We start from the raw sequence: 8,133 nt of genomic DNA, 5'->3' as shown, positions 1-8,133 counted from the left end.
TCTCGAGTTCTTTCTGCTTTGTCACAAATTAGCAATGGCTCTACGCTATAAATCTTGGAAGACAGGAAGGTTTGGGCTTTGCATCCTTATGATGTCTTTACTTCTAGACCCTCCTTTTTAGTTACTTTCTATGCTCGTAGTATATACTATCTGCATCTTTTGATGAATTATGGNAAAGTCTGTTTTTTTTTTTTTTTTTTTTTTTGCTTTGGTTTCGAGGAGAATTGGGGGCGATTGACATGATCTAGATCTCATTTGACGCCATCAAAGGTCAGTTCTTGTTTATCTTTGTTCTTAGTTAAAGTCCGAGTGAACACTTTCGATTTACTTTGGCAATTATCTTTCTTTGACCGAGTAGAATATATTCTACTGTGCTCGTTTTTCGAACTAAGAAGCATGGCTGGGCTAACTCAAATGCCCAAGTAGTTTGGTTAATAGCGGAACAAGAATTATTGAATGGTGATGTAAACTGGGGTGTTCAAAGAATATAAATAACTTCTAGATTTTTTTAGATGTGGCGAACATCTAGAATAAGTAGTGAATTACAACTCCATTGTACCACAATTGTTACAAAGTATAAACCAAGTCTCTCTCGGGTTATTAAGTAAGAGGGTGAGGCTCATTGTTCAAATCCCAAAATCAGCATAAAAAATAACTACTCTTTTACTTTTCTTATAGTAAAAAGCGAATTCTATCTGGTAAAACTATGTTTCTTATTTCTTATTCGGTCAAGTCTCCATAATGGTAGACATATTGAATCGGCTACAAAGGTTATTCTCACCCATTCAAATCAAAGGATAAACCCTGACAGATAAGAGTTTATAACTCACTTAGGATTATGTTCGAGTCACATATGATCATCTTATGAAATACTAATCTTCTCCATTAACAAATTATCAAAATTAAATAATTAATTACGAAGAAATAAATCATGTGAAAGATAATTTTTCAAAATATATATAATGGAAGGTAAAAAAAAAAAAAAAAAAACTTTCAAAGTGGTAGGCAAACGTTGAACGCTGAAACTTAGCAAAGAAGGCGAACACTCACAAAGACTAGACCCAATTGTTGCCATGCCACCAAATTCTCCATTTTCTCGCATCTCTTTTTCCTTATTAAAATAAATAAATAAATATTTTAAGAATTAATCGTTAAAAAGCAAAAATTAAATTTATGTATAAATTGGATTAAATTTATTATTTAATAAAAATGATGAAATTATTGGAAACATTCTCTATTTTAATTTTATCATAAAAAAATAATTAATTAAAAATATTATTATATATTGACGACTTTTGAAAAGAATCTTCTTAAAAGTCAAGTCATCATTACTTTTAATAGTTTTATAATAATAAAATTTTGGTTTTGAAAAGAAACTATTTAATTATAAAAAGAAATTATGGATAAAGTTTCATAAATAATAAAATATTATTTTTAAAATTATAGAGACTATTATTTATTTGTATATATTTTATGATAATATAAAAAAGACATTAAAAAGAAAAAAAAAAAAATCCCTTTGGAGAGGGAAACCAGCAAATTTTGCTCCCTTCAATAACTACATTAATCATTAAAGTAAATGGGTTAGATCTTTGAGTCATTATGACCCCATATGCCTCACATCTATATTATATATTTATATATAAAATAAATTAAATTATTTATCCACTTAATCTCGTTGTTGCAAATTGATTTTTTTTTCATTTAAAAAAGTTAGGTGGTTGATTCGTGGATATGACTCGTTAGCTTTCTAATTTTATATTATTTATATATTCTTTTTTTATAACTATAATGGTTTTTGCACGATGGTCACAATTTTATGTGTATAACTTTTTTCTAAAGCTTTAATAATATAAGCGAATAAAGTTTTCCATACTGAAATATACATACACATAACCCGTAACGTCAAAACGAAAAAAGGAGCAAAAATAAACCTTAGTTGCTAAGTTGAGGTTGACTTTTCTTACTGATGGATGTTGCCTTAGACTTAATGGTGTTTGGGAACTGATCACTGAAGTACGGGCTAGTTGATTTAGGATCTTTATGCGTTGGTTCGGGTCACTTGAAAGTGTAGGTCAACCTCATCGTGGCTTCATTGGGTGTGTGCCGGTTACGAGACCGAACATGAAACCTAGGTTTTAGTCTATAAGTTTTCATTCTCTCTCCTGCTTTGTGGTCGAGTTTCCTTTATGTTTCACTTCGTATTAGACTTTTTTTTTTTATTATTTTTTTATTTTTAACCTTATTTCGTTCTTGATTTTTCTAGTTGGTCTTTATGATTGAGTAAACACGGATTAGCCAACTTGAATGATTTGAGAAGGGTTTGGAAGGAATTTAATTTGAAAGCTTGAAACGACGGAATCAACGAAGATAAAATGGGGATGGAAAGATAAAAAAAAAAACCTTAGTTAAATGAAGAAGAGACGCTTAAAATTGGTGAGCGGTGGTGTCATCGAGATGGATGAAAAATAGGCAACGAGAGAGTTCGAAAGGATGGAAATCGAGCTGCACGGTCATAGAGGGTTGATAAATATTAATTCTCAAAAAAAAAATAAAAAAAATAAAGTGAATTAAAAACAAAATTCAAATATTAAGAAATAAAAATATAATTTATCAATATTAAAAAAAAAGAAAAAAATAGAGATGACACGTCAACATTCATATTGAATGAGGTGGCACGTCAGTGGGCCATTTTACAGTCTGGTAGACGAAAACCCCCTTCCTTCCCATTGTCTCTTGACACGTGTCACTTTTCTCTCTCTTCTCTCTCTCTAGTTTCAGTGAAGTTCTTCGGTAGCCATCGCAGAGGTTGCCCAATAATCTTTCGCTAAACCTCCTTTTTCGCTCTCTATTTTGGCCATCTTCCAACTCGATCCTTCTTCCGTGCCTTAATTTTCGAAACTTCCTCTGTGTTTTTTTCGATTCAATTTGGACCGAGCAATCCGTACCCTTTCTTCTCCATTCATTCCACCACAACTTTTATCGCTCTATCTCATTCATATCGCAAAATCTCCCTCATCCTTCTATTTCCTTCTCTCTGTTTTCGGGTACACCCATTCCGGGGTTCTTGGATTTCTGGATTTTTGGATTTTGTTTTTGTTTGTTTGTTGTTCTTTAATGATTGGCCGCTGGAGTGGAACTCGGTAACTGGGTTGAACTCTGTTTTTCGTTTTGTTTTTGATCTCGGTTTGTGCCGTCATGAGTGCTGGAGGTGGAAATCGCTTAATCTCCGTTCAACCGGATGAGTTGAAGTTTCAGAGTATGTAATTTTGTTTCGATGTTTCCCATTTTTTTCGTTTTAGTTTCTTATATCTTCTTGTTCTTATGTATGTTCTTGAATCTTCAGTGGTTGTTCGTTTAATTTTTGTGTTGTTTTTGCTTGGAATTGATTGATTTTGCTCATTCTTGTCATGGGAGGAGGAAAACGTTGTTATATGAGGATTAGGGTATGGATTTATGTGGGGAAATTCTGTGATTGTGAGCGTTTTTCAGGTCCTTATTGTTATCATTCCGAGGAAACTTTTCTGGAATCTGCCAAAATACTCAATAATCATGTAGCATTTCCAATTTCCTTGCATTGAGTGTTGAGATTTGAGTGTTGTAGTATGATATAGGGGACAAAGCCTCCTAGCTTCAAACCATTTTCATGGAGGTGGAGGCGTTTTCTAAGAGAGACATATGCCTCTTGTGAATGAAAAGAAGGGCTAAGCCCTGATCTAAAATTTGTGTGTCGTCTTGAGACGACCGGTTACGATAGATTGTTTGGTGGCATCATCATATTTGTGATGAACATTTTGGAGATGGTTGAATGGATCTTAAAGAAGACTGGATGCAGTTATCATGGTCCAATGTTTTGTGTTTGATCATTGACTGAATGCTTACTTTGTTGTTAAGGATGTTGTTGTAGTGTTTGGTTAATAAATAGATGAAGTTTGAAAGAAGAAGGCTAGGCAATTGTTTAGCGGTTTAGGCTCGAGTGTATCACAAAAGGGCAAGTTCCAAGTAACTCGAATACTAGGGGAGTTATCGTGTAGTTCTATTATCTTTTGAAATATCACTCTATGATATCCAATGTGTTATGACACCAACATATCGTATCGAAGAAACGATAAAGGATGTTCATTCAGTGGTTTTGTTTGTTCATGAGTGTATTCATATGACTGGTTTCCTGGTTAACATTTTTTGTGTTTTGAACTTATGAACGTCGGGCCAATATCATCAGTTGAGTTGGAAAAGCAGAGCTTTTGTGATCTTAAAGTTGCAAACAACACAGAACATCATGTTGCCTTTAAGGTAATAAATAGTTTGATTGTTATAATCGACCTCGACTATCGATTACCGAACGAATTTTGCATATTTTGTATTTGGTTAACTTTAAATGTATATTTCTCTATCACTCGTGCTATAGGTCAAAACGACCTCGCCCAAGAAGTACTTTGTGCGTCCCAACACGGGTGTTGTACAGCCTTGGGATTCTTGCATCATAAGAGGTCTTAATTGTTATAACCATTTTATTCTTATCAATTGCAATGATAAAGGAGTTTTCTGCTAACCTTACCATTATTTGGCCTCAAGTTTTCTTTTGATTTGTCGAGCTTTATCTTTATCTGTTAAAATAACGTCGAAGTTGCTCGTGGATCGACAGTGACTCTCCAAGCCCAGCGAGAGTATCCTGCAGATATGCATTGCAAAGATAAGTTTCTCTTACAAAGTACAATCGTCCCTCCAAATACTGATGTCGATGAGCTTCCGTCTGATGCTGTAAGAATTTTGACTCGGTGTTTGTTCGTTTGAATGAACATAGCATTTCATTATAATAAGCTCCATTTAAGTGTTATGATCTTATTTTCAGTTCAATAAGGAGAGTGGAAGGACAATCGAGGAATGCAAGCTTAAGGTTATCTATATGTTTCCTAATTCAGCTATGGGGAACCCAGAAGATGAAAAGAATTCTCAAAACTCCACTGTGAGTGCTCAAATTCTCCTTTTTGTCCCTTTCATATATAAATAATGCTTGTTTTGAAATGCCCTTTGTCCATGGTTGTCTGCATATTCATAAGTTGTTTGCCCTACTGATTATTTGTAGACATAAAGCCTTTATGGCTCGTAAATTTTAAACTAGTATAAATGAAACCGCTCAAGCCCACCAACAGCCAATATTGTCCTCTCTGGGCTTTCCCTTTTGGGCTTCCCCTCAGAGTTTTTAAAGCGCGTTTGCTAAGGGTGTTTCGTTCTCCTCTTCAACCGATGTGAGATCTCACGATCCACCCCCCTTTAGGACCCAGTGAGGACGCTAACACTCGTTCCTTTCTCCAATCCATGTGAGACCCCCACCAAATCCACTCCCTTTGGGGCCCAGCGTTCTCGCTGGCGCATTGCCTCATGTCTACCCCTTTGGGGCTTAGCCTCCTCTTTGCACATTGACCGGTGTCTGGCTTTGATACCATTTGTAACGGCTCAAGTCCATCGCTAGCAGATATTGTCCTCTTTGAGCTTTTCGTTTCGGGGCTTCCCCTTAAAGTTTTTAAAACGTGTCTGCTAGGGAGGGAGAGGTTTCCACACCCTTATAATAAGCCACCATAGGTTAGCTAGTGGTCAATAAGGGTCGAGGAAATGAAGTCAAACCCTGGTAATCACCTATTTAGTTATTCATATGCTATGAGTTATTTTGATAACGTAGAAGCGTGAGATGATTGTCTTGTGAGAATAGGCGAAGAAAATTAAAACGAGTATAGATTGTTGTCTCATTTACCATCTTGTGCCAAAATCAGCAGGCTGTACAACGTCTGAAGGATGAAAGAGACATGGCTATAAGGCAAACTCATCAATTACAACAAGAACTGGTGAGTTAAAGAACACCACCAACTTTGATTGAAGTTAGCATTGAGGTGTTAGTTAGTAGGTGATAGAATAATGTATACTGATACGAATAAGTGTGGAATAGGGGATGCTGAAGAGACGAAAATATCGAAAGGGGGATCCTGGGTTCTCGTTTACGTTCGCGATCTTCGTGGGGATCATCGGGATCATGGCAGGTTTCCTGTTGAATCTCACATTATCTTCACCAGGTACAGAATGAGTTTGGGGCGGGCATGTGTTTCAGATGCTGAGCAGACAATTTTTGTGGTCAATTTCATTGTATAATTTCTCTACTTCCCAAGTTTTGTATATTAGGAAACGCTGCAAATTTGTGGTCTTCATATCATACCTTCATTTTTCAAACAAATTGTTCATTTTTGTGCCTATTGAATATGAATGAATGCGTATTAAGTTTTAGTTCTTTTATACTAATTCTTTTTTTGATGTAATTTGTCTTTCGGACTTTCCGTCAAGGCTTTAAAGGTTTCCACACCTTTATAAAAGGGTGTTTGTTCTCCGACTCTCATAATTCATCCTTCTTTGGAGCCTAACGTCCTTACTTGCACACCATCTCGTGTCTACCCCTTCGAGGAACAGCCTCCTCGCGGACACACCGCCTGGCGTCTTGCTCTAATGTCATTTGTAACATCTTAAGCTCACTGTTTATAGATATTGTCCTCTTTCGGACTTTTCCTCAAGGCTTTAAAACCTAGAGGAAAGTTTTCACACGTTTATAAAGTTTTTTTCATTGTCCGACTCTCGCAATTAATTTAGTTCATTAAGAAACCAAATTATTTATTAAACAAACACATCTAATATAAAATGTTATTTTATATTCACCGACTAGTATGAGATCTTCTCCAACAATTAAAAAAAAAAAAAAAAATTAAGGAATTTCTTTGTCTATTTATTTTCTTTTTTAAAATTGTATTCTATACATAATGATTCAGACCTCTCTTTTATTTTAATGTTTTTCATTGCTTTTTTTAAAATTGTATTCTATACATAATGATTCAGACCTCTCTTTTATTTTAATGTTTTTCATTGCTTCATTCAATTATTATCTTAATAAGATAACATATTTAAATTTAATTATACCAAAAAAAAAAAATAATGATAATTATATAAGAATAATTCATATACAAAAACATGTATACAACATAACAGTTTCATTATTGATATTATAAGGTTTGAAAAATATATTTAAAAGTCCTAGCGTCGTATTCATATTAAGATTTTGAATTTGGATTTTACATTTGACAGTCCGACATTCTCTTACATCCTCTACGACATGATCCCGCTATTCATTACCCATTAAGTGACTTTGGCACTGGACGTTCCAAAAATGGGGTACTATCGGGTTGGGTGAATTCAATAATAGACGCCTGTTGGCATTCTAGCCTTCCTTCTCCTTCCAGGGCCTACCCGAAAGAGAATCCAGTGTTTCTTGGTCGTGAATATCTAAATAGGACGAACCGCCCCGTGGTTTGCTTCGGAACAAAACAATTAGAATTAGGCTCGTTGAACTGGAAATAGGACGAACCGCCCCGTGGTTTGCTTCGGAACAAAACAATTAGAATTAGGCTCGTTGAACTGGAATGTGTACGAACCGCCCCGTGGTTTGCTTCGGAACAAAACAATTAGAATTAGGCTCGTTGAACTGGAATGTGTATTATCCATATAGTGGTTTGCTTCGGAACAAAACAATTAGAATTAGGCTCGTTGAACTGGAATGTGTATTATCCATATAGGGGATCTTTCAATGGAGAAGATCCGTCGACCTAAGACGAAGAGAAGGGTTGTGTATTATCCATATAGGGGATCTTTCAATGGAGAAGATCCGTCGACCTAAGACGAAGAGAAGGGTCTATCTATTTTATTTAGTTATTCAGTTAAACCAATGATTCGTTATTGTAACAGATAGCAAAAACATTTCATCCGAACAACTTTTAAGAGTGAAAACTATCATTCACAAAATACACAAAGGAATTGCATAGTATGAAATAACATAAAAACGGATTCATTAAAAAATCCCATTCGATATTCAAATTGTTTCTTTTTGATTCGGTGAAATTTCATCCAAATACAGTAGGATCACAATGAAGAGAACTATTCTGATTTCAGCAAAGTTGAAGAAAAAAAAAAGAATTTTATTTATCTTAGAGATCGCGGTAATTCTAGAATTTTTTTAATTGAATTATGATCCATCCAAAGAGCAAAAAGAATTCGATTTCTACATGGGATAAAGAGTTGTTGGTGAAAAATCGAAAATAG

The 8,133-nt window shown here is 34.8% G+C and overlaps 1 protein-coding gene across 2 annotated transcripts; it reads left to right on the top strand.

Moving 5' to 3' along the window:
* Positions 1–2,774: 2,774 nt before the first annotated feature.
* Positions 2,775–6,285, top strand: LOC111444982 (vesicle-associated protein 2-1-like). Of its 2 annotated transcripts, none has more exons than XM_023083155.1 (7): positions 2,775–3,259; positions 4,223–4,293; positions 4,409–4,490; positions 4,646–4,761; positions 4,853–4,966; positions 5,775–5,843; positions 5,945–6,079. In XM_023083155.1, the coding sequence occupies exons 1-7, from the start codon at positions 3,199–3,201 to the stop codon at positions 6,077–6,079; spliced, it is 648 nt and encodes a 215-aa protein (XP_022938923.1). In that variant the 5' UTR covers positions 2,775–3,198. The 2 variants fall into 2 exon arrangements, with proteins under 2 accessions (XP_022938923.1, XP_022938915.1); XM_023083147.1 differs by having other exon boundaries at positions 2,776–3,259; positions 5,772–5,843; positions 5,945–6,285.
* The last annotated feature ends 1,848 nt before the right edge of the window (positions 6,286–8,133 follow it).

This window comes from Cucurbita moschata, unplaced genomic scaffold (genome assembly GCF_002738365.1).
Source record: "Cucurbita moschata cultivar Rifu unplaced genomic scaffold, Cmos_1.0 Cmo_Scf00001, whole genome shotgun sequence".
Taxonomy (NCBI): Eukaryota; Viridiplantae; Streptophyta; class Magnoliopsida; order Cucurbitales; family Cucurbitaceae; genus Cucurbita; species Cucurbita moschata.
Note: the sequence above shows the minus strand (reverse complement) of the source record. Positions and strands in the feature narration are given on the sequence as shown.